The sequence below is a fragment of the Pristis pectinata genome, chromosome 12, assembly GCF_009764475.1.
Source record: "Pristis pectinata isolate sPriPec2 chromosome 12, sPriPec2.1.pri, whole genome shotgun sequence".
Taxonomy (NCBI): Eukaryota; Metazoa; Chordata; class Chondrichthyes; order Rhinopristiformes; family Pristidae; genus Pristis; species Pristis pectinata.
Window position 1 is genome coordinate 13,707,383 of NC_067416.1, and position 25,850 is coordinate 13,733,232.

Here is a 25,850-nt window from a genome sequence, read left to right on the forward strand (position 1 = left end):
GTTGCTACCAGTTCATAACTACACAATACTGAGACAACTACAGAAACTGTGCTCAGAATCAGTTTTGTTTCGCAAGAGAGATATCTTCACAAGGCCAAAAAGAGGAACAAACGGTTAGATATATGTCTCACCTTTTGCCTCCGAAGCAGAAACACATTTATGGTTGTTAAAACAATTTTTTAAAATAATCATAACTTATGTAATGGGCCGACCTAGTTCCTCTACATAGAACAATGATTTGTTCCCCATTTCTTCCGGCTTGGTATTGAGGATACGTTCCTTACTGCGTGCTTGCAATAAACCAGGTCTCGTCAGTTATACCCGGAGCGCCATCAGCCACGGGCTCACCCTGTGATCGGCCGTCTTGCTGCTAACAGGTGGATCCCAGAACTTGAATGGTTCTCGAATATGGCCACTTCAGAAGAAGAACAACAGATCAAAACCCTCAAGGACTTGTCGAAACAAGGTGCGTGCTTGTGTTAAAGAGATTGTATTTCACTTTTAACCCTTAGAGCCCGCAAGGGACTTCTTACCTTAAAGTACTGCAAAAGACAATCAGTCGAAGGCATTTCGAAAGTTTGGGCAACTGGGTGAAAAGTTAGGGAGGGAAACAATGTAGACTTTGGTAGGAACATGTAAAAAATCTGAACCTTCGTCGAATTCTACCAGTCAATCAGTGGCTGGCAACTGAGTGCTTGTAGGTTACATGGAAGTAGTAAGAACAGCTGTATTCAACAAAAAATGCGGGGAGGGAAGAGTGCATCTATGAAATAAACAGGCCTTTAATGTGATTTTATTTGAATGCCTCATTGCAGATGTGTGCGGCACCTTCAGATTTTTGTTTTGCTAGATTTTTGGATGTGCTTTATTACTAAACGTGGATTCGTTGACGAATTTGTGTCGTAAATATCACTTACTGCGGTCTAACTCTCCGACTCAAGATAACTTTACGATCGTGTCAAGGTCCAAGTTGGGCAATTTCAGTAGCTTGTTAATTATAGGTAATAACAAAGAGTTTCTCAATGTTTTATACAGATGGAATCCCCCAAAGTGGTCCAAGCGTAAATGGTTTATCAAAAGTACTTTCTAAAAAAAATAGATAGAACACTCTCCTGAGGCTGTCACTTTAAATATTTAGACAATGAACAAACGTAGCCTGTTAGCCGGTGTAGTTGTATCTTATTTCAGTGTGGTTTAATGGCACACAGCTGACCTATTATTGTAAGTAATATAATATATCAAAGATATATTAAGATAGGATCTGGCAAGATTAGAGAATTCATTTACTAGTTCTTGAAATGTGGAGATTTCGATGATATGGACACAGAAGGAGGCTATTCAACCCATTGAATCCATGCCAACTCCTAGAAGATCAATCCCATCAGTTCCATTCCCTCCCCCTTTATTTCCCTGCAGCCCATCAGTTCCCCTTCAATTCCCTTTGGCACTTACCTACACAAAGGGTTAACTTACACTAGCCAATTAACATACTGGCATGACATGAACAGAAACCTACACACATGGGGAAACCCATGCATTCACAGGGAGAATGTGCAAATGTATAGTGAGTTAAATTTCATGTCTGTGACCTGGATTGGAGACCAGTTTAAGCTGATGGTATGATGATCACTGTGGTTCATCTTTAAGGGATTTTAAGTGAAATGAGTTTTTGTATCCTTAACCTCATTCTTAGCAGAAGTAAGATTGCACACTAATTCCATTAGATCACCCAAATAAAGATGCTGAAAATGGAAATATCTTTCTGACACTGTAAGGGTTGGAGTTTACAGCAGAGTAAAATGTCACCATGCACCAATGTAGAAGATTTATTGTTATGGTTTAACTTATAAAAAGTTATATAATATATCTACCCTAATACTTACATTACTCTTTTCTCTGAGCAGCAACGTGGATAAAACCTATATAATCACGTAACTTGTAGGTTATTATCTCTATATTTAACAGAAGGGAGTATCAAATGAATAATGAAAATAAAAAAAACTGCAAATGCTAGAAGGCTGAAGTAAAACCAAAAATACTAGAAATACTTGGGTCAGACAGTATTTTTGGAATGAGAAACTGTTAAGATTTCGGGTCAAAGACCTTTTATCTGAACCTGGAAAATGAGAAAGCAAGGTAGTTTTAAGTTATGGAGAGGACAAAGGGAATATCTCTGTGGTGAGGCCAGGGTTGCCATGGGGATAAGATATCATTCTCTCTCTCTCCTTCCTGTTATCTAGTTGATGAGAAAACAGGAAGGAGAGGGAGACAGATGGAGGAAGAGAGAACACAAACAAAGGATGTTAAAAGTTATGAATTGAGGCCAGTTAGGAATCAGAACCCAAACAAGGAAGATAAAATCTGCAAAATGCAGAGCTGTAGGAAATGCCTGGCAGGTCACACTAATGGAGAGAGAAAAACTGAGCCAACGTGACAGGTGGATAACCTACAGCAGAACCAGCCAATTCTGATACAAACAACCTGAAGTTGTAGAATTCTAATTGAATCGAGAAGGCTGCCATGTCCCCTGATCGAAGATGAGGTATGTTTCCTTGAGCTTATGTGGGGCCTCGTTATAATAAGTGTAGGAAGTCAAAGTGTGACTGGGATGAAGAATTTAAGTGACAGGCAACAGCAAGCTTGGGGATACTGCTGTGGACTGAAGGCAGGTGCTCTGCAAAGTGACCTCCCAATCCATGTTTGGTTTCTCCAATGTAGAAAACCAAATGCAGCACATTAGATTAAAAGAAATGCGAGTGAACTGTTGTTTCATCTGGAAGGACTGTTTGGATTCCTGGGTAGTGGGAAGGGAAGAGGTAAAAGGACAATTACTACATCTCCTGCAGTTGCATGACAGAGTGCCGTTAGGTGGGGAATGGATGGTAGAGATGGATGAGCAGGTCAGGCAGTTACAAATGGAACCATTTCTTTGGAAAACCCAAAGGGGAGGGGAGAAGAAAGAAGGGAAGATGTCTCTAATGGTGGAATCCTGTTGAAGGTGGTGGATATTGTAATATAAACAACACTAGGAGGACCTGGAGATTCATGTTCGTTCATAATCTTTTGAGTAACAGGATGAATTGAACCAATTATAAAAAATGGTCAAGAGAGTTTAAAAAGGAAACACTGATAGATATTGAAATGTTATAATGGTAATAATTAGCTGACAATAGGAAAATGACACAGGGCCCAGAAGGACATGAAATTAGTTTTTTTTAAATAGCAAGCAAAATCGCTATCTTGTCTTTGGGGAATCATTGGAAATGGGCTTGGCAGTGGATGATTGGAAAATAACTTAAAAAATTCAAGACCTAAGTATTAATGTAAAGAGCTAAAAGATAATCTAATGTGGTGGGGTTGAAATAATGAAAGATAGTTTCCAGAATTCCTAGGCAACACACATAGGGATCAGCATGGATTTATGGGGAGCGGGGTTGAAAGGAGGTGACAGATCTTGTCTCTTTTTATTCTTTCTTGGAATGTGGATGCCATCATTTGTTGCCCATAATTATTCTTAAGCTGCTGCAGTCTGCATGTTGCAGGCACTCACATGATGCTGTTCCACTATTTTGAACCAGCAATGATGAAGGATTGGCAGCACAAATCCAAATCAGATTAATGTGCAACTTGGAGAATAACTTGCAGGTTGTGGCACTACAATGCACTTTCTGCCATTGTCCTTCTAGGCAAGGGAGGTTAGAATCTTGGGAGGAGCTGTCAAAGTTTTGATGAGTTGCTGTAATGGATCTTGTAGCTGATGTGCACTGCATTCACCGTGCACTGATAGTGGAAGGAAGGAAGGCTTAACATGGTGGATGAATGTCAATCAAACAAGCTGCCTTTTTCTGACAACTATTTGGAACTTGACTGGTCTATTTGCAAACTTGGGACTGTGTTTGACTCCTGGATGAGTTTGGACCACATTTCCACCTCTGTAATGCCACAGGATACTGGATTCAATGTAGTTCTTATGCTGCTGAAGTCCGCATTCATATCTTGGTTAACTCTAAACTATTTCAATGCAGTATTACCTGTTCTCCCTTGTTATGCCCTCCATTGACTTGAAGCCATTTAAAACCCTGCTGCTCATGTATTCATCTGTGCAACGTTTCAGTCCCCTGTCACCTCTGTGTTTTCTGACCTATACTGACTAGGCCAAGTATTTATAATACATCCATGATGTGAAGAATTTGCTTAGTCTTCCCATTTTCCACCTCGGTAATCTTGTACAGCTCTAGGTTTGCTATGCCTCTCAGCTCTTATGTTATGGGGAAACACCCAAATATAATTGGAATTTTAAAATCGGGGATATGGCCTCTTGTTTATGGATTTGTAATATTCAAGAATTGTACTGACTCTTTTTACATCAGATGCCTTTTTCTTGTATAGCAATTGATGAATATGAAGAGCTTCTGAAAGAAAACAAGAAGATAAAGGAAGATGTGAGTAGTTTTCCATAACAAGCAACAACTTCTGTTGATGTAAATCTTTAAAGAAGCAAATAGTTTCTGAGTAGTTTCACCAATTCTAAATGAAAAGATCAACTCCAAGTCACGGAGGGAGATATTAGAGAGATGTCCCAAAAACTTGATCAAAGAGGTAAGTTTCCAGAAGCAAGATCAAGGAAGAAAAATAGATCCTTGGCAGCTGAAAGGATGGATGCTAAAGGAGCAGGAAGCTTGAAAAGCCTGACTAAAGGAATGGAATTGGAGGAATTTTCAAAGATAGGGAGGGGTAAAAGCTTGAAGGAATTTGAAAACAACAACGATAATGTTTAAATAGAGGTACTAGCTTAATTGGGAATTAGTTTAGATCAGCAGGCACAGATATGATGGGTAAATGGCAGATAATATTGAGACTTGTGCTCCATCTGTCCCAGTGAATGAAGCCTGTGAGCATCCAGCATAAGCTGCAGGCTGGACACCTTTTGAATCTTGTTACTGGTGAGCTATTGGTTTCGAGTGACTCCAAGGTTTTTCTGAGACATTAAAACCTCTGTCCCCTCCTGCTTGGTGTACGTGATCCAGCTTTTAAAGCTGTAGAAGAAGAGTACTGAGGGGAAAAAATGGACTGGTGGACAACTTTGTGTAGAGAGTTAGCAGCTTATCAACCCAAAGGTGTGAGGTATGTGCCAAAAGTGATGGACTTTGTTGATTTTTGCGTCATTACCTTTCAAGGTTGAGTGAGTGGTTAGGAGTTGAGTTGAAGTAATTCACGTTGTCCAGAGTTTTATAATTGACATGAATCTCAGATGAGCTGTTGATCAGTGATATATCAACAATTTTCTTTGTACTGATTACTATGTCGGTTGGTGTATGTGTCAGAGTTCTTGTTCATCACGATTTACAATTCATCAAGTGAGCTGTAGAGCAACACAGTGTCACCTGTGAAGAATAGCTTCCAAATAGTCAGCATGGGTGACACGTTCTAAGCTAAATTGCTGTAATATATGGAGTAGAACTTTTGGTTCTTTTATGATCACTCAAAAAGACACGCCAGGTATTTGTAATGGAAATGATGGATTCCTATCCCTTGTATGACACAGAAAGGGGCCATTTGACTCATCACTTCGATGCTAGTTCCCAAGGACGCAATCTGATTGGTCCCTTTCCCCCTCTCCTTATTTCCCTGTACCTTTTGCAACTTATTCTGTTTCATATTCCCATCAATTCCAATTTGTATCTTTTCTTGCTATTAATCTACATAAGGGGGCAAATTACAGTGGCCAATTAATCTAAAAAACCAGCATGTCTTTAGGATGTGGGAGGAAATGGGCACCCAAAGGAAACACAGCTGGTGAGAGAGAACATGCAAAACTCTGACTTATTGTAGCTTGTGTTGTAAAATATTACATAAAATAGTTTTTAAAAAATAAGCATTGCATTTATGGTTTTTCATCCAAATCAATACAAATGTGACACCAATTTCTTTCCTCTGTCCTGCTGGATCATTTGGGTATCCGCCCTCTACTTCCAGCTTTTGTAACTCTGACAGGGCCAACTGATTGGTCCTTTGTGGTGAGCTTTAATGTCTCCTCCACTGTCTCCCACCTATACCACTTCCCTGCATCTGTCTTCTCAATAACCAACTACCTTCAGACATATTTCACATTTGCCATCCATTAATCGGTCAACAGAGGAATAAGCCAATGTAATTTCCTCTCCCCACTGACTATATTTTGCTAGTTAATGGCCCATCAACGAGTCATCACAACTGACTTTGAGAATCCAATCAGCCGCCAATGTGCGTTATCAAAGCATCTTCCATCCTTTCATTCCCTATCTGGTGTCTCCTATGGTTGCTATCTTTTATCTCCCCTCAGCCTCCTAATTCCCCCCTTCACATCCATCTCTTCCTTTGCCTCCATCCTATCTACTCTTCCTGATCTGTTCCCTCTCATTATCTCCCTGTTCATGCTGCTCCCCTCATCTCAAGTTTTTTTCTTTCTTGCTTTTCCCTCTTCCATTCTTTCCTTGTTCCTACCTCTCCTCTTCAATCTGTCCTATTTCCTCTCAGCCCTTCTACTCTCATCATCTCCTTTTCTTCCTTTCTCCTCACAATCACTCCCTTTTCATCTTTCTTTCTCCTTACTTTCCCTTTCCATTTGTGTCCAGTTATTTTCTTTCTAAAGCTGCTTCACCTGAATAACTCAATTGTCCTCAGCTCCTTGTGTGAAACACTAGAGATTGACTAATTATCGCTCAATATTTCAGCTCCTTCTTAATTCTATATTTTAATGGCATTTATAGAAATGCTTGCTGCTGAAAACTGTGTTCTTTAAAGTTAGATATGGTACAATTATATTTTGTTATGCAAAATTTTGAATTTTATTTTGGGAAGCAAACATGAGGTTTTCACTTGTCAGGTACTAAGGCAATGCAAATTGTGTTGGCTTAATTTTAATATAAATATCAGATTAAATTGTTTCAATATCAATAAAATGGAAAATAGAACCGGGATAAGGAACTGCCTTTGGTTAGTCAGATGCACATCACTGGTGACGCTATTGGTAAGATTTTTTTTTCATTAACCTCTCATAGTTCTGTGAATTACTGTTTATTTACTGTCATTAACATGTTGCATGTATGACACAGCTTAATTATTTAATTGAAAATAATTGAATATCCAGTAGATTTTCAGTCAACGTAATAATGTCTTCATGAAAGCCGTGTGATTTTATGAAAAACCTTTGTGATTGGGTATTACAAAGGTAATAATGTATCAATGTATTATAAATGTCAGGCAGGGATCGTGTAGATAATTTGCAACAGGCTTTCTTGATGTATTCCATAAAATAGAATGTTTTATCTTCTTCAATTGTTTGATGTAAACATGCAGTGAGCACATTTTCCATTGTCTTTCTGGGGATGGCAGGGGAGGAGGGGAGAGGTTCCCCACCTTCAGATGGGTCTGTGCATTTTCACAATATGAAACATTTATAAAATGTGCCCCACCAACGTGTTCAAAAGTATCACTGCATCCAAAGCAGGTTAATGAAGCTGGATCTCAGAGAATTTCCCGATTTGGACTTGGTTCACATTGTTCCAATAACACTGTCCAGGTGGATTCTGAATCAATGATGATATTGGACATCACATCTTGTGTTTGTGCTTAATATTATTCTGCTTATATTTTATATTTATCCACAGAATATAAGATTGATTGAAGAAAAAGATAATGCCATCCAACAGGTGAAAGAACTCCACAGAGGTAAGTCACTATTTGATCTGTTTTTTTTAAGACTGACAGAGGACAGCTACAAAAGCAATAAAGGGGGAAAAGATGAAATATGAGGGTAAAGTACCCAATAATATGAAAGGAGATTGCAAAAGTCTTTTTTAGTTACAGAAAGAGTAAGAGAGAGCAAGAGTGGACATTGGATCGCTGGAAAGTGATGCTGGGGAAGTAGTAATGGGGAACAAAGAAATGGCGGAGGAACCAAATAGGTACTTTGCATCAGTCTTCACAGTGGAAGATACCAGTAATATGCTGGAAATTGCAGAGGTGAGTGTAATGGCTCACCTGTAAGGAGAAGGTGTTGGGGAAGCTGAAAGGTGGGTAAATCACCTGGACCAGATGGACTACTACCCCAATGGGTAGCTGAAGAGCTTTTAGAGGCATTAGTAGTGACCTTTCAAGAATCACTGGAGTCAGGGAGGGTCCCAGAGGACTGGCATATCACAAATAAAACGCCCCTGTTTAAGAAGGGAGGGAGGCAAAAGACAGGAAATTATAGGCCGGTTAGCCTGACTTCAGAGGTTGGTAAGGTTTTAAAGTCCATTATTAAGGATGAAATTTCAGAGTATTTGGACGTAGATGATAAAATAGGGTGAAGTCATTGCAGTTTCATTAAGAGTGGTCTTGCCTGACAAATCTGTTAGAATTCTTTGAGGAGATAACAAGCAGGTTAGACAAAGGAGAGTTGGTAGATGTTATTTATTTGGATTTTCAGAAGGCCTTTGACAAGGTGCCCCACACAAGGCTGCTAAACAGGATAAGAGCCATGGTGTTAAAGGCAAGGTACTAGCATGGATAGAAGATTGGCTGATTGTAAGAAGGCAGAGAGTGGGAATAAAGGGGACCTTTTCAGGATGGCTGCTAGTGACTAGTGGAATTCCATAGGGATCAGTGTTGGGACCACAACTGTTCAATTTATGGACTTTATAAGGTATTAGTCAGCCTGCATTTGTGAGAAATTTTGGGCCCCGTATCTAAGGAAAAATGTGCTTGCCCTGGAAAGAGTCCAGAGGAGATTCACAAGAGTGATCCCAGGAATGAAAGGCTTAATGTGGGAGCATTTGATGGCTCTCGGCCTGTCCTTGATGGAGTTCAGAAGGATGAGGGTGGAATCTCATTGAAACCTGCTAGATACTGAAAGGCTTGGATGGAGTGGATGTGGAGAGGATGTTTCCAGTAGTGGGAGAGTCTGGGATCTGAGGTCACAGCCTCAGAATAAGGGGATGTCCCTTTAGAACTGAGATGAGGAGGAATTTCTGCAGCCAGAGGATGGTGAATCTGTGGAATTCATTACCACAGAGGGCTGTGGTGGCCAAGTCATTGGGCGTATTTAAGGCAGAGATTGATAGGTAAGGGGGTTTAGGGTTATGGAGGGAATGCCAAAGTCAAAGTCGAGTTTATTGTCATATGCATGTCTGCACAGGTGCAATGAAAAACTTACGTGTAGCAACATCACAGGCACATAGCATCATATAAGCAGCATTCACAAGAAAAGCATAAATTAAACATGAATTGCACACAAAGTCCATTTTAGTACAAAATGATCTAAGTGGTCATAGTGTTGAAAACTGTAGTGATTAGGGTTTCGGCGTTTGGTTCAAGAACCAAATGGTTGAAGGGAAGTAGCTGTTCTTGAACCTGGTGGTGTGGGACTTCAGGCTTCTGTACCTCCTGCCCAATGGTAGCTGCAAGAAGATTGCATGGCCTGGGAGGTGGGGATCCCACTGCACTTTCTCTGTAGCTGTGACACTTTACTCTGTACTGTTATTCTTCTTACCTATACTACATCAATACACTCTGTACTAACTCAATGTAACTGCACTGTGTAATGAATTGATCTGTATGAACGGTATGCAAGACAAGTTTTTCACTGTACCTCGGTACAAGTGGCAATAATAAACCAATACCAATACCAATCTTTGATGGACGTTACCTTCTTGAGTTACTAAGATACTACCGACGGGGGGGGTGGGGGGGGTGGGGGGGGAGAGGGTGGGGGGCGTGGGGGGGGTGGAGGGGGGAGAGGGTGGGGAGGGATGTGCCCGTGATGTGTTAGGCAGAGTCCGCTACCCTCTGCAGCTTCTTACCTTCCTGCATATTCGAATTGCCGCACCAAACCATGTGGGGGAATGGGGTTGAGGAAAAAAAATCAGCCACAATTGAATGGCGGAGCAGACTCTGGGCTGAATCTCCTATATCTTATGGTTTTATGGAAGCTATAGGGCTACAGTGGTTTCATTCACTTCCTTCCTTCAACCAACCATAGTGGCGTGCAGAGATACTGGAGGAAAGCTGAAAAAAGAAACAAAAAATGCTGGCAATGTACATCATCTCTCTCAGTTGCTGAATCTAATGAGGCTGAAAAATATTTAGCCTTATGAGGTTTTGACAATGTCTTGAATAACCTTCCCTGCTGAAATATCAGTGGTTTTATTATTCTGGACCACTTATACAATTTACCCAACAGAGTGATACAGAAGCAATGGTCAAAGTTCAAGAGTGTAGATCAATGAACTGCTTTTTCAAGTAATTTGTAACCTTGAAATAGTTCGATTTAAAAAAATATATAATTTATTGAGATGCGACATTGCTAGCGAAGCCAACTTTTTTTTTGCCCAACTCTAACTGCCTTGAGAAGGTGGTAGTCTTTCTGGTGAATGTGCTATTGTGGGTGTTGGTGGAGTTTCAGGATTTAGACCCAGTAGTGACAAAGAAATGAATAGTTTAATCCATTTCAACAAACCACCCCCTTTTCTCTCATCAGTATTACAAGCAAAGTTGATTCCAATACATTTGTCTCAGTTGCAATATAATTCCACATTTTGTATATCCTAAAAAGGTTTATAATAGACCTGCCAAGTGTCACTGATAATGGTGATTAATTTTGTTGTATCTTTCATAAAGTACACAGGACCATTTTATGCAGATTGGGTTAAAAAAACACAAAAGGAAAATTGTAAAGTATTTTTAAGAAGGAAAATAAAAGATACTTTCTGAATGTTGGAGTTTTACAGCAGAAGTGAAAATTGGACCAAAATGAAGATGTTTTATCAATTGAGATGAACTATGGTGCTGCAGATAATGCTGCTTGCTCAAAGCTTCAGAGAGATTCTGATTATATTCTCTGGTACTATGGAGTGTGCATGCTCCCCCTTTGACCACCTGGTTTTCCATTGGGTGGTCCATTTTCACCTTGTGTCCCAACAATGAGGTGGCTTAATCGCCTGTTATAAATTAACCCACAGGGAAGTAAGAGAGGGATGATGTGACTGATGGGATTGTGCTGCTTGTAGCTGGTGTGGACCCAATGGGCCAATGGACCTTGTTTTGTGTTGTAGAAAGTCAGTAAGTGATCTGCACAAAGAGAACCCACAGGTTCCAGCAGCATGTTGGGTGCTATATTAAGAGGATTAATCATGCCTACCTCTTGGAAGTACCCTAACTTTAACCAAGTTGGTAGTGAATGGCATATTTGCCTTTATTGGTTGGGGCAAAGAGTATAAAAGTTGGCAAGTCATGTTTCAGTTGTATAAAGACTTTGGTCACGTCACATTTGGAGTATTGTGTGCATCTCTGGTTGCCGCATTACAGGAAGGCTTTAGATAGGGTGCAGGAGAGGTTCACCAGGATGTTGCCTGGATTAGAGAGTATTAGCTCTCGGGAGAGGTTGGACGAACTCGGATTGTTTTCTCTGGAGTGGCTGAGGGGTGATAGAAGTATATAAACTTATGAGAGGTATGGATAGATTTAGTAGTCAGAGCCTTTTTCCCAAGGTGGAAATGCCAAATATTAGCGGGCATATATCTAAGGTGAGAGAGGGAAAGTTTAAAGGAGATTTGTGAGGCACAGAGAGTGCCAGGGGCCTGGAACGCACTGTGAGGGGAGGTGGTGGAAGCAGATACGGCAGCAACATTTAAGAGGCACTTAAGCAGGCACATGAACAGGCAGGGAATGGAGGGATATAGACCGTGTGCAGGCAGGTGGGATTAGTTTAAAGTGGCATCATGGTCAGCACAGACATTGTGGGCCAAAGGACCTGTTCCTGTGCTGTATTGTTCTGTGTTCAGGGGATACCAAGTCAAGGATAGTGCAATACAATATTGCATGACCAAATCACATTGAATGTAACTGGTCTTTTACTGGTTTTGTAACCTGCACTTGGGCAAGCAGCCTGCTTCATCTCCAGTTAATACAACCTCAAAATTGAAAGTGGGAATACAGAGATCACTTTTGTTGCATAGAGAACACTTCAGAGGTTAGTTGGGATCTATAGAGTTCTGGACCCTTGTTCAATTCATGTTTCTATCTGAATGATTCTTAAATCTAAAGTAAGATGAAGATTGAGGAGCATGTTCTATTGCTCAGCAACTAAAATTGGTGGTATAGTGGTGTCGGATCTGGTTATTTTCAAATCCGCAGGTCCTTTCAGAAGTCCAAGAATGAGTTGAAAACAAGTTGGTGCTTCACAAAGTTTTGCTGGAAAAGTTTAAAACAAAGAAACAGTCACAGAGCACATGGCACTAGCTTTACTACTGGGAGATGAGTCGAGACAAAAGCAACTAAAGATGAGCTAGGACCGGGGGGGAGGGGGGGATATGGGTGCGGGGGCAGGGGAGAGCAGGAGAGAGATGGAGGCAAGACAGGGAGATAAGCAAGAGAGTGATTAACAAAAATGACACCTTTTATACCTGAGATAAAAGATACTCATTAGCTAACAATAGTCCAATCAGGGAACATATTAGATACAGTATTTGTGGCAAAACCAACCAATGAGAAAACATGTATTCACCTGATGGATGAACCAATAAGCTAGGAAGCAGCCATTCCTTGTACAGCCACTTGAGGTGTATTAAACGCGATACATGTTTTAAAAAAAACTACTTAAAACAGTCAAATCTAACAATGGACAGTGAAGAAAGTTGTCCAAGGTTACAATCAAGATAAAGTGAACAAGGGGCTGATGGAATTTAATTTGTACAAGTGCAAAATGATACATTTTTGGGAAGTTAAACTCGATCAGGACATACACAGTGAAAGGTGGGGACCTTAGGAGTGTTATTGAACAGTGAGACCTCTGAGTACAAGTACATAGTTCCCTGAAAGTGGCAATATGGGTAGATGGAGTGGTGAAGAGGGCTTATGGTATGTTTGCCTTCATCAGCCTAGGCATTGAGCACAGGAGTTGGGATATAATGTTACAGTTGTGTAGGTCTTTGGTTAGGCCGCACTTAGAGCATTGTGTGCAGTTCTGGTCACTATGCTATAGGAAGGAAATGATTAAGCTGAAGAGGGTGCAGAAAGGATTCACAGGGCTGTTGCTTGGTCTGGAGGGCTTGTGTTATGAGGAGAGATTGGACAGGCTGGAACTATTTTCCCTGGATTGAAGGAGACTGAGGGGTGCCCTTACGGGGGTTTATAAAAGTATGAGAGGCACAGATAGGATCGATAGTCACAGTCTTTCTCCCAGGGTAGGGGAGTTTAAAACTAAAGGCATAGGTTTAATGTGAGAGGGGAAAGGTTTAAAGAGGACCTTGGGCAAGTTTTTCACACAGAGGCTGGTGATTATATGGAACATGCTGCCAGAGGATGTGGTAGAGGCAGGGACAACCACAACCTATAAGACATTTGAATAGATGCAGGGATAGGAAAGGTTCAGATGGATATGGGCCAAACACAGGCAAATGGGATTAGCCCAGGAAGGCAGAGATACAAGAAATTCTGCAGATGCTGGAATCTGGAGCAAGAGTGTATAGCTCAGGAAGGCAATGTTATTGCATGGGCAAAGGGCCTGATTCCATGCGTTATAACTCTATGAATGAATCTATGTTGAATGGATAAAATTGTAAGGTGCTTCACAAATGGATAAAGACAGCAGTGTATATAATAAAAAAAAAGGATCCAAAGTGAAAAGCTTAATTGTTATGTTTTTAAGTTTTTTTTTAACTGGGAGAGATTTGAGGAGAGAGTAGAATATGGGGAAGGAGCAAGGTTGTCACCTGTAGTGGAAGAAGCAGGGGTTAGTGGTGGCATGGTGGCGAGTGGGGAAATAGGTGGAGTGGGGAGTTCATAACAAGCCAAACCAGAAGACTCGGGATGGAGGGGAAGATGGAGTGGGGGAAGCTTGCAGGAGTTTGAAGATTTTAAATCTACCATTAATGCATATCTTAAGCGGAAAAAAAAAATCCAAAACTTAATGGATCTGGTTTTGCTGGCCTGGTTCCTTCCTCTGACCCACTACTGAAATCAGTACCTCTAGTGTCCCCACACCTGAACTCACCTGAGCTGCAAGCAGTGGGCTGACCTTGCTGGCCCTCCACATGCTGAGGTAGAGCAGAGTGGTCTGGGTGGTGACTGGATAGTCTGCCAATATTTCGCACAGCAAACAAGTTGAGCTCTTGCATTCATTAATTCAGGATATTAGCAAAAATAATTAGGAATATTATTGCAATACATACAAAATGCTGGAGGAACTCAGCAGGTCAAGCAGCATCTGATGCCTGACCTGTTAAGTTCCTCCAACATTCTGTGTGTATTGCTCCAGATTCCAGCATCTGCAGAATCTCTTGTGTCTAAGAATATTATTGAACTGCATCTTTATTAACTAGATAGCTGTATACATTTAAAATTCATATGGCAGTTTACAGAGAAGCCACAACAATAGACACCTAAGTGGAATTGAATGTGGTCTTGAAGGTATTTTCTTCCGACTTCGGCTTGGGATTACACAGGTGAATGGCTTAAAGTTGATCTGAGCAGAATTCGGAAGAACAGTGTTATTAAGAAATGACCTTGGCCTATAATTAAGCTTGGATTGAAAAAAAATCAACATTGGTCAAATTCCAACTCTCCAATCTGAGTTCCAGCTATTTTATAGTTCTAAATTATCTTGGGTTCTGTGCAGTTTTGATTTGTAGTTAGGCATGAACACATTGTGTGCAACTCCTGTTTACTGAGGCCAGTTTGTATGTGAAGCAGCTGCATTCTATACCCAATTACATGATTTCATAGATCTCTGAAAATTGGTTCTATTCACAGTCAGCGATAGAAAGCCTCAACACAATCATTTCTTTTCAATTGACGGTGGCAAGGTTGATGACAACATGATCATTGTGTTATAATGATAAGACCACCAAAGCATTTGTACTTTTCATCAAGGCGTTTCACAGAGTAGATACAATTTAATTCACTACACTGTCAGCAATGCTCACATTTGTCTGATACCATTATGCTGCCCGTCTCCACAGTTATAATCACTGTCCTAAGAGAAATGCTGATAAATGATCTCCAGCAGTCAGAGAAACTCTCAATTAAGCCTGCCACTTTCAATGTGTCAGATTGTCTTATGCACTTGTACAATTTCGGTTCCAATCCTGTTTATTTACAATGCCTACCAGTAATTATGCTTAACGTGCCATTAACTGAGAAGGATGCCCTGCCAAGAAGACTGCCAGAAACTGTGAAGGTTTCAGGGGGAGTTGCTGGAAGTCAGCACCATCAGAGGCTTTTAGTCTCTGATGGGATGCTGTGGTAGTGATTATAATGCGAGTATCAAGCTCATCAAGTCATAATTAGATGCCACTCAAATGTGCCACTTGTAATAACAGTGTTGATTCATGTTTTCTCTGTGACAGCATCTGTTAATTAGTTAAGTGGATTCAGTGGCCTGTGCTTGCTGCAGTTTATGATTACCTCTGAACATGTAAAGGTTACAGATGCCTTCTAGCCATTTCTTGCTGTGGAAAGTTTTTTCCCTTATACTTTGAACTGAAGCTCATAAAAGATATTTTTAGAAGTTAATTTCTCACTGTAATTTGAATGTTTTCTGTAAGTGAAGTGATAATAGGTAAATGTTTTTGTTTGCAGTTTCTCAAATGGTGATTGATGAAGTTGACGTAATTCAAAGCCACCTTGACATCGAGAAAAGTTGCCGTGAAACTGCAGAAGTATTTGCGTCAAAGGTATATCAGTTATCCAACTATGTTTTGAACTGATTTTGTTGCAGAATCTTATGCGCGAGAATTTTCTATCTCTTTAATTTCACTTCCTCTCAAAATTGATTTCAAGCCAAATGTTATTTAACCACAACTTGCTAATCCTCAATATGTGATGCTATGTTCTCAGACCTTCACTTAGACTAGCCAGTTAAAAACATAGTGAAAAATTTTGCAATATCTCTAAAACACTCTAGTTTTCTTTTGCTGTTAGAAATGGATGAAGTAATGGAACCTTATACTGATTGTTAACAATGCACATTAATGTTGTAGGGGATTTCTAAATTGATTTATTCGCTCAGTTCCCAAAATTATCTTGAAAAATATGACAGCACAAGAGACTGCAGATGCTGGGATTTGGAGCAACAAACAACTTGTGGAGGAACCCCTTCCTGCCACTGATGCTGCTCAACCCACTGAGTTCCTCCAGCAGACTGTTTGTTGAAAAAATATGATGTTCTCCTTAATTAACTCTACTAACATGAACGTCATGTTACCTAAATTGAAGTCTCTAATTTCAAAGTGCACTTATACTGAATAACTTAAGTTGGATAATGGAACTTCATATTTTAGCATGAATTCTTTTATCTAGATTTTTATTTTATTCTATTAATTTATGAAATGTGGAAATTGATTAATTCTCTGCCTCCGTTCCTTTGTGAGCTTAATCTATGGAGTCTTGACAGAATCAGTGAAATCTTTTTCTCCTGGAACTGATGAATTTTCAGCTTGTACATTATGATATTTGGCACGTGTATTGCAGTAATGAATCAACTGAGCTTTTCAGAAATAGCTTCGTTGTATCAGCAATCAATTACAACAACAATTATAATAAGAATAAAAGGACTTAAACCCTTGGCTTGTGCTCAGTAAGTGATTGTTTTTCTCACTTAACCATGTCTACTTCTTTCTGTTTTTCATTCTGAAACTAATTTTTTCTTCAACTTTTTCTGACTAGTTATTTTTGCCTCTTTCCAATCCTTAGCCCTCACTCTAGTATTGCAAAGGGTTGTATTGTTGACTTTTTGTTTAGAAGCATTATCCTTCTTGAGGTGGAGTTTGAAGAGGCAAGGAAATCCCTATTACATTCTTCAAAGGTTATTTGTTATGAGGTAAACTTCTGAGGGGAGATGCATGTCTGCAGTGAACATTGGTTGGTAGTTTGTAAATCATTTCCCAGATACGATGAAGCATGTGGTTCCTCTAAAATGCATATGAAGTACCTTCCTTAAAGCTGCATGTGGATAATTGATTAATACCATATTTACAAAGAATTAAAACATATATAATAGGAAAAGGGAGGTTAATATTTTGATTGACCATTAGTATAGATTGTGTCTTTGATGGTACAGGCTGAGGAATGGATGAAAGTTTAACTTAATCTTTATTTTTGTCTACACTATTCATCCTTCCCAAGTCATGCATTGGGATTTCATGCTGAATATTTTTAGTAAACATTTTTGCCTGGATTTTCTGCTCAGCAGCAAGGGGATGACACACATGTGATCTCAAAAACCTGTCCTTACCTTTAGGCTGGCTTTGTGATGTGGATTCCCCACCTTCCCAAGGTGATTTGCAATCACAGGAATCTTTTGAGGGGATTGGTGTTATCCAGCAGTTGTGATGCCATCCAGCAAACTGTGCAATCAATCAGAATTAAGTATTATTGCACTCAGCAAATCTGCAAGTAAAATGGCATTTTTAACAACTTTTCAAACATTTCACAAACTATGAGGGGATAATAATCTTCTACCAGAAATTAAAGCTTCTTGGGTCCAGAAAGATGGTTTAACAGCACCTATGTCTTGGTATATCATTAAGAATTAAGTATGTGTGTGCTTTTGACAAGGGTAACTATTAATGCCCATTCCCTTCTTGCCCTTGAAGAAGGAAACACAAGAGACTCCAGATGCTGGAATCTGGAGCAACAAACAATGCTGGAGGAGCTCAGCGGGTCGAGCAGCATCTGTGGAGGGAAATGGACAGTCGATAATTCGGGTTGAGGCCCTTCATCTGGACTGAAAGATAGAGGGGAGAGAGTTGCACCAGCACTTCATTTGTTGCCCTTGAAGAAGGTTGCATATTAAGCCTTTCTAGAGGGTAGATGTAAGCTGGCTATACTGTGGAGGCACAGACACACATGGGCTAGAGTGAGCAGGGACCCTGATTTCCTTCCTTTAAGAGACATTACTAAATCAGATGTGTTTTAATAGATTTCTGTGGATCAATTTCATTTCATTCATCTGAAAGTATACCAGACTGTTCACTGCTTGCTGTCATATTCCAAATGCCATTGACTTTCTGTCCACTGTCTGTGGCTTGTCTAAGAATGTCTGCTTCCATCTCTGCAACTTTTCCTGATTCTGACCGTGTCATGATTCACCTGCTGCCAAAACTTCACCTGTCTTCTTTGATATGTGTAGATCTAACTATCCGAATTCCCTTCCAGGTACTCTCCTTGTTCTGCTCTCCATAAGTCTGAGATCATCCAATACTCTGTTGCCTCTTACCCAGCTTGCACTGAGTCTCCTCATGCTTGTTGATCCACATTGGCTCCCAGTTAAGGGAACACCTGGGGAAACCCATGGCCCATTGTGCATTATCTTTTCCCAAAAAGAAAGAGAAGGTTCGTGACTTGCAATGGATCTCAGTGATGTTCCTGCCATAGTTGAACAGCTGATAATTTGTGGAAACTCATATGCTGCATAAGGCTTGCAGTGCAGAATGTGTGAGGAGGTTTTCAGGTATATAGATGTTAGATAGGAATATAGTTTGATAGAGACTGTTGTCAGGTGAGTGGTTGTTGCCTGGAATAGTTTGTGAGGCGAATGCTGCAGTTGATAGGAGGTAGGGTTGGATGCTGTATCCTCTGACGATGACATCACTAACTTCTTGCCGAAATACATTCATGTCCTTGGACTTCAATCCTCATGTTGACCTCCATTGCAATTTCTAGCACCTGAACCTGGAACTCTGAGTAGAAAGCTCTCCTTTTGTCCACCTTATCCCAGCATCAAGATATCCAGATGAAAATCAGGATGTCCATGCTCTTGTGCATGCTCTGGCATGCCTTCCAAGTAGTGTCCAAACCTTTTGCAATGACTTCACCCACTGATTATAATAAATGCACCCCTATTTTAGGTGCATGCATATTTTTAATCAATGCTAACTTCCTTCAATGGTCTTAGCCGTTCACAGAATTTGACCCTGCGGTAATGGGCTAATGCAATAAATATCCCATTATCACTCCCTGTGAAAATGAGTCAGGAGCATGAATTTTGTGTGCATCTTGCATTGAATCTCTTATCAGGAACTCAGAACACATTCTTCGGTGCTATTCAGTTTCTCCCCAGACGTAAATGTCAAACAGAATGTTATTTCCCTGTACCTCTTCCTTCATTGAATGCAAAATATCCTTTTAGAAAGAAGAGACAAGATAGACCTCATAGAAGTTGGCTACCTGGATTCATCTTTCCAATGGAAATGATTCCGTAAGTTGTGTAATTTAAAAGGTGATTGACTCTGGCACAAGTTACATCGACTTCACTGCATAAATGCAATTCCCAGAATTTCGATTAGTAAACCAAATATAATACACAAAATATTGAATATAAATTGCTGCATGAGAAACATTGATTTTTACAGTATATATTGTAAACAAGACTTCATAACTTTGACTTCTAATGAGGACCTCTGCTCCCAGCTTCTGATTAATTTTATAGAAGACTATAATTTTATGTTGTTGGCTCATCAGAGATGCATCAATTTTTGAGCGATTTATATAGGTTGTTGATTGCATGTGGATGCACTCTGGCTTTCTCATCAGAAAATGGATTGGAACAATATCACGGACACATTTTATTTATAATATATGCCATTTCCAAGCTCTTTTACTCCCAGGTATTGCAGAAATCATACCTTCAGGGGCTAGATATGAAGGTATTAGCTGCATATTTTCCTAAGGAGCTAACTCAGTTTTTTGATTGTAATAACATATCTCAACCTATTAACTTCTTGTCTTCACAATATAATTATTTGGAATTAATTCTGATGCTATCAAGGAAAATGACAGAAGCCATTGGCTTATTATGTTCCTTTGAAAATGATGTTTTGTTTCTTTAGAATTTTATTAATTTAGAAAGTGATGTGTCAGCATACAGACTTTAAGCTTTTGTGAAATATCTTTGCAAATTCAATCAAACAAATGTCATATTGAATAAATTCATTATCTGAAGTACTGATGTTGATTGTTCCATTTGAGAATCAGAACGTTAATGTAACCTATTTGCACTTAAAGGAAATTTACTGAAAATCTATTGGCAAAAAGATCTTGACAACATCCACCTTGATTTGTGGATCATCATTAAGATATATTCCAGCAATTTGTCAAGGGTTTTTTTTTTGACAGTACCTTTCAGATGGCTATAGACTTGTGTAAACAACACAACCTCCAACTTTCTATCCAAGTCATATGCTTTAATGATTTTGAAAAATATTGTCATTGATCCAAAGTCCTAGAACACAACATCCGATACCTTCACACACAGATTTCAGGGGTTCAGGAAAGGAGTTCATCACAACCTTCACAAGGCCTACTAATGAAGAACAATATTTCCATCAATTCCTTTTCTGAATCAGAAAAATATAGTTTCATTTTGAAAGGTTGATTTTGTTTGAAAAGATGCTGAAAATGGAACTTTACTGGCATTACTGAAAATATTAGATATGTTCAACATAAATTTCCATAAGTATTTTCAAAAGCTGAAACCAATTTTATCACTTTTCTTTAATTTTTTTCAAATTAATATATAACAGTTGAATGACATTCATAAATATTACCTTAATGTTGTTAAACTTTTATCGTAAATTTTATGTAAAATATCCAATTACTCCTGGAGATGTCACAATTTTTCAGTTCATTTTTTTTAAAGTTCACTTACGGGAATTGGGCATCACTGCCAAGGTCAGTATTTAATGTCTATCTCCAGTGCTCTTGAGTGGTGGTGATGAGCTGGCTTTTAGAATTGCGTCGGTCCTTGTGTTGAAAGAATCCCCATGATTCTGTTTGGTAAAGAGTTTGGGATTTAGACAGAGGTGGTAGAGGAATGATTATAAACTTCCAGAGAGCTTGCAAGGGTTGGTCTTTCTTTTACCTCTTGCACTTGACATCCTGGAAGCTATGTGCTTGGGAGGTTAATTACTGTAGATTGTACATGGTGTAGCTACAATGATAGAAAGAAGGAATATTTCAGCCTGTGAATATTGCCCAGAGTTAATGTGTCGATTTTTTTTTGTTGGGTGATATTAAGCTACCTTTGCATTGTTCTGAGTTGCAGTCATCTGTAAGATAAGCTATCTTCATTAGTCACACGTACATCAAAACGCACAGTGAAATGCATCTTTTTGCGCAGACTGCTCTGGGGGCAGCCCGCAAGTGTCACCATGCTTACGGCGTCAACATAGCATGCCCACAACTTCCTAACCCATATATGTCTTTGGAACATGGGAGGAAGCCAGAGCACCCGGAGGAAACCCACGCAGACATACGGGGAGAGCGTACAAACTCCTTACAGACAGTGGCTGGAATTGAACCCAGGTCGCTGGTGCTGTAATAGCGTTACGCTAACCGCTACACTACCGTGCCTGCCCAAATCTAGATAAGTGGAGAATTGTGCATCTGATTCCAGGCAAGTAGTTTATATGTGGAAAAAATTCTCTGGAGAATAAGGAAATGAGCCACTTACTGCAGAATACTCTGTGACCTGTTCTCATAGCGACATTACTTACAATTCAATTAAATTTCTGTTCAATCTTGACCCCTCTAACCCACCTAACCCCAGGATACTGATGGTGAGGAATCTGATAACAATAGCACTATTGAATGTCAAGGTGAGAGGATTAGAATCTCATGCAAGAGATGGTATTTGGCACTTATGTAGTGCAAATGTTATTTTTCACTTAGCAGCCCATATTGTTATTCAGGTCTGCATTCACTCACAGACTTCTTTATTAATTGAGGAATGGCAAATTGAATCGAATCCTGTGCAATCATCAGCAAACAATTCCACTTCTGACTTTCTGATGAAGGCCGTTGTTGAAGCAGTTAAATATGGGTGGGCCCAAGACATCCCCCTGAGAAACTCCTAGCGTAATATTCTATGGTGAATATAACAAGCTTCAAACAACCACAACCATTTTTCTTTGTAGTAGATACCACTTCAGATAGTGGAAGGTTTTCTGTTGATTCCCATTGACATCAGTTTTACCAGGGCTCCTTCATCCTACCCACAGTTAAATGCTGATTTGATGACAAAGCCAGTCACTCTCGCCTCTCCTTTGGAATTCAGCCCTTTGCCCATATTCAGAAGGAGACTGCTGAGTTTGGATCTATGGTCCTTGCAGAACCAAAACTAAATGTCAATGAGAGATACTGTTGCCAAAGTGATTCTATTATTTAAAAAAGGAGTAAAGGTTAGATCAAGGTTAGATGAACCTAATCTCAAAGGTTAGGTGAGCCAGTCAGCCTAATGTTGCTGGTGGGGAAATTATTGGATTTTTTTTTAAAGAAGTATTGGTTTTTATATCATGTTTAAACTTGGAAAAAATTAGGAGTGGTACTGTTGATCCTTTGCTTAAATTTGAGGAAGTTTGGAGTCCATTTATTCAATATTTTCACATGATATAGATCCCCTTATAATAACCTTTCAATTTAGAGGAACGGAGTTGACGACATAATATTGCTCTGTTTCTATTGAGAAATTTTAGTCCATTTTTTTTTTTGTTTTTTTTAAATTTTTTTTTCTTTAGCTTAGTTTGGTTTGATATATTGTTTATAATTTTTCTTATTGTTTTGGGGATTTTTTTTCTTTCTTTTATATTTTATAATAAATCTTTTTCTTTTATATTATATTTATTCACTAATGGATCGTTGGATCTACAGATTTTTTTTATACTTTATTGTTCTTTATGATTATCCATGTCATGATTGTTCTCCTGATCTCTTTGTATTACATGTATAAACATTGATATATTAATCTGTATTAATTTGAAAACTAATAAAAAGATTGAAAAAGAAGTATTGGTTTTTGGAGAGACATGGGTTAATCCAGAAAGGATTGTTCATTAAAGATCGTGTCTGAGTAAATTGATGGAATTGTTTGAGGTAATAAGGCAGGACATTGAAGGTAGCACAATTAATGGAAACTGCATGGATTTTAAGAAGCAGTTTGCCAAAGTCCCACATTGTGTATTGACCAGGGATGTAAAAGCCCTTTGGATCTAAGAAAAAATGGCAAGTTGGATTAAAAGTTTGATCAAAGTCAAAAAGGAAGTAAAAGGTAACAGTAAATGAAAGTATTAGTGATGTGGAGGATTGTGTGCAATGGGCTTTTTGCAGGGAAGATTACCAGGTCCCTTGATTTTCATGATATGTATTAATGACTTGATCTTAAATGTAAGGGCCCTCTCAAGAGGTTGTTGCATCTTCCCATCATTTGGGGCATGAGTTACACACATTCCTCTCTAATGCCACTTTCTATTTTTCCTTATTTTCAATGGTACCTTCCCTTTCTATTATGTTTTAAAAAACTAATTCACAGGTTTTGTATGTGCCATAGAAGTCATTCAGAGAACTGTGTTCCATCCTGAATCTTCGCCCTGGTCATCCTACCCTTCTTTACTCTAAATGAACCACGATGACTGTACATGTCTTGTTGGTATCTTTGGACAGGTTTACTGCTCGTATTTCGTAGGGTCAAAAACCATTTAGTTCTTAAATGCTCCAGTTTTGCTTATTGGGTTTTATCGTTTTTTCTGTTGTTCCAGCAATCTCTCCTCTTCACTATTTTAAAGTGTACTATTATCAAATTCTTTGGGAATATTTAAGTTTTAAAGAGTAAAGTGCTCTATTCTCAATGGATAACAAAGTAACACATGTATGTCCCAGATTTGATTGAAAGTTAGGATTGTGAGGTTCAAATGACCTAATGTAATGAATTATCTTAACTGTTAAACATGATATGTCTATTCATTGTAAGGTATACTGTGACCAAGTCAAGGGTGTTTATTAGGCGTCTTCATCTCTAATAACCACCCCTAACCTGGTCAGTTTACCCTACCCCAGGCTCCTAGTGATAATCTTCACTGGTGTCTCAGTACTCAGAGAAACTAGCTATAAAAATAAGAGTATGTTCTGTAAACCACCTCGCTTCTTTTACCTATTCTTGTTTTTCCTGTCAAAAAATTATGGAATTCTTTCAGGAAAGATGTGCATATTTCTCCAGGTGCTCCATAATTTTGTATCATGGAAGTTCATCAACAATTCAAGTAACACTATTGGCATGTAATTTTATAACTTACTGTGCAACACTGATCTGAATGTTGATCCTTTCAAAGTTGAATTCACTCTTTGCTCAGAAAGTATTTCTGGAGGGAAAAGATTGCCTTGAAGATCCATGTTTAGTTGGAATTAACTCACCTTTGCAGAACTTCTCATTTTCAGCTGAACAAAGACAATACAGCCCTTAGAAGAATCAGCATGCTCTGCATGGAAAAACTGGGAACAGATGCTCTTCCTGCTGAGCTTTCTCTGGGAGAAGATTCAGCAACTGATGCAACAAATATGCAATTGGACAATAATGCTGGATGTTCTTCAATAGAATGCCAACATCAAATCCAAGGTGAGTTAGTGTCAAGAGAAAGATTTTTTTATATATAAGTAATTGGGGAAATCCTAAACCCACCAATGCCTTCTTTTGAAATTTTTTAAGAAGGACCAAGTTGTAGCAATGGTCTAATTCTTGCAAAGTACTTAATGGATTAGTGATTATATTTTAATGGGGATTTCTTTTTTTTAGACCATTGACATAAAATGAATGTCAGGCTTCATTGTAAAGGCTTATTTATGCATTGGCTTCTCATATGCTATTATAAAATGGCAAATAATTCAGTTTCCAGGAGGTTTGTTGGTTTCCAATTATGTATTCAAAGTGTGTAACGTCCAACATCCTTTGTCTGAAAAAATGACTGGTAAAGGAATGGTCTAAGTAAGTGAGTAGCAGCCCACTTAGGACAGGGTGCATAGAATTTTAATCTTCAAATGCTGTTAAGGGTAACCTAGACTTGGATAATGTCAAACACTGTTCCACTCCTCTATTCTGAGATTCCTCATCCTGGCATTGTAAAGGTTCACCAAAAATTATAAAATAAAAATTCCATTTATGTAAATGAAAATATTTCTATAATTTAGATCTTCGAGAAAAACTTGCATCAACGCTGGAAGAGAAGAGGCAGTTGTCTTTTCAGCTGGAGAACCTGAAAAGTCATTGGGAAGACTTAACTGATAAAGTAAGCAACCAAAGTGAAAGAAGAAATCTTACTGAAATAACAAAAGACACTTGAAATAATTATGAGCATAGTTTTAGCTGAATGGTATTAATCTTAACTAGGTGGCAACCACAAGGTCATAGGTTAATTGTTTTCTTTTTCCCTGATTTCTTACATATTGGGGTTATACTTACTGCCTTCCAATCTATGAGAACTATTTTTGAATCTATGGACTTTAGGAAGATGACAACCAGTGCACCCACCATCACTTTCAAGATACCAGGGTGCAGGTTATCAACTCCTGGGGATTCATTGCCTTTCGGTGCCATTAATTTCTCCAATTCCTTTTTTTTAAAATTAATCTTGATTTCCTTGAGCTGCTCATTTACTCTGGGCCTGTAGTTCTCCATTATCTTTAAGTGGTGGTCTGCATCTTCTGAGAAGCCAGATACAAAATATTTGACTTCTGTTCCATTTCCTTATTCCTACAAAATCTGTCTTGGTTTGGTAAGGGATCCTCATCAACTTTTGCCAATCTTTTCCTTTTTACTTGTCCATAGAAACTTTTATAATCTGTTTTCCTATTTCTTACTTTTCCCTCTTAATACCCTGGTCATCCTTTGCTGAATTCTGAAAATTTCTCATTGCTTTTTGGATAATGTTATAAGCCTTTCCCTTTGAGGGTAATTAAAGACAGTGTTAGATAAATTAGCCACAACAAGAGCAATTTTCCTTTTTGTGTTTCTTATCAACTACATTGTAATACTTCAAAAGTTAGCCACAGTTAGTTTACTGTCA

General features: G+C 38.9%; 1 protein-coding gene across 1 annotated transcript in view; it reads left to right on the forward strand.

Moving 5' to 3' along the window:
* The window catches only part of shtn1 (shootin 1), a 59,365-nt gene continuing 33,515 nt past the window's right edge, over window positions 1-25,850 (forward strand). The window contains exons 1-6 of the mRNA XM_052027526.1: window positions 1-466; window positions 4,390-4,442; window positions 7,650-7,710; window positions 15,601-15,695; window positions 24,229-24,406; window positions 24,976-25,073. Coding sequence (XP_051883486.1) covers window positions 409-466; window positions 4,390-4,442; window positions 7,650-7,710; window positions 15,601-15,695; window positions 24,229-24,406; window positions 24,976-25,073 — 543 coding nt within the window. The 5' untranslated portion in view covers window positions 1-408. The remainder of the gene's footprint in view (window positions 467-4,389; window positions 4,443-7,649; window positions 7,711-15,600; window positions 15,696-24,228; window positions 24,407-24,975; window positions 25,074-25,850) is intronic.